The 326-nt window shown below is 37.4% G+C and overlaps 1 protein-coding gene across 1 annotated transcript in view; it reads left to right on the top strand.

The window, feature by feature from the left end:
- Positions 1-326, top strand: part of LOC119588734 (lethal(2) giant larvae protein homolog 1-like) — a gene marked incomplete in the record, with an annotated part of 77,754 nt that overhangs the window by 53,455 nt on the left and 23,973 nt on the right. Inside the window, 1 exon segment of the mRNA XM_037937374.1 lies at positions 112-230. Coding sequence (XP_037793302.1) covers positions 112-230 — 119 coding nt within the window.

Below are 326 nucleotides of genomic sequence, written 5' to 3'. Positions count from 1 at the left end.
CGTGTTTTTAAATTTGTGATATTTTCTGAAAGTGATTGTTGTTTTTTAATACTAAAGCAGATTTATCGTGAATGGAGTCTTCTGCATGCATGTGTGTTTGTTTGTTGACAGTGCCGCCTGGTGTCACTGTTCGAAGACAACAGTCTACACCTATGGCAGTTAAACCAGCAGGATGACTCTGGTGGTTCGTTGGAATTAGTTCATGCTAACTCCACATGCTTAGAGGGAAAGTAAGTATGGAGGTAGTGATTTCTTAAATTATTACTTTTGCAGTGTGTAATTCAACTACGTAGTATCACTTCTTTGTGTGATTAATTTTTGTCAGC

This window comes from Penaeus monodon, chromosome 24 (genome assembly GCF_015228065.2).
Source record: "Penaeus monodon isolate SGIC_2016 chromosome 24, NSTDA_Pmon_1, whole genome shotgun sequence".
Taxonomy (NCBI): Eukaryota; Metazoa; Arthropoda; class Malacostraca; order Decapoda; family Penaeidae; genus Penaeus; species Penaeus monodon.
Note: the sequence above shows the minus strand (reverse complement) of the source record. Positions and strands in the feature narration are given on the sequence as shown.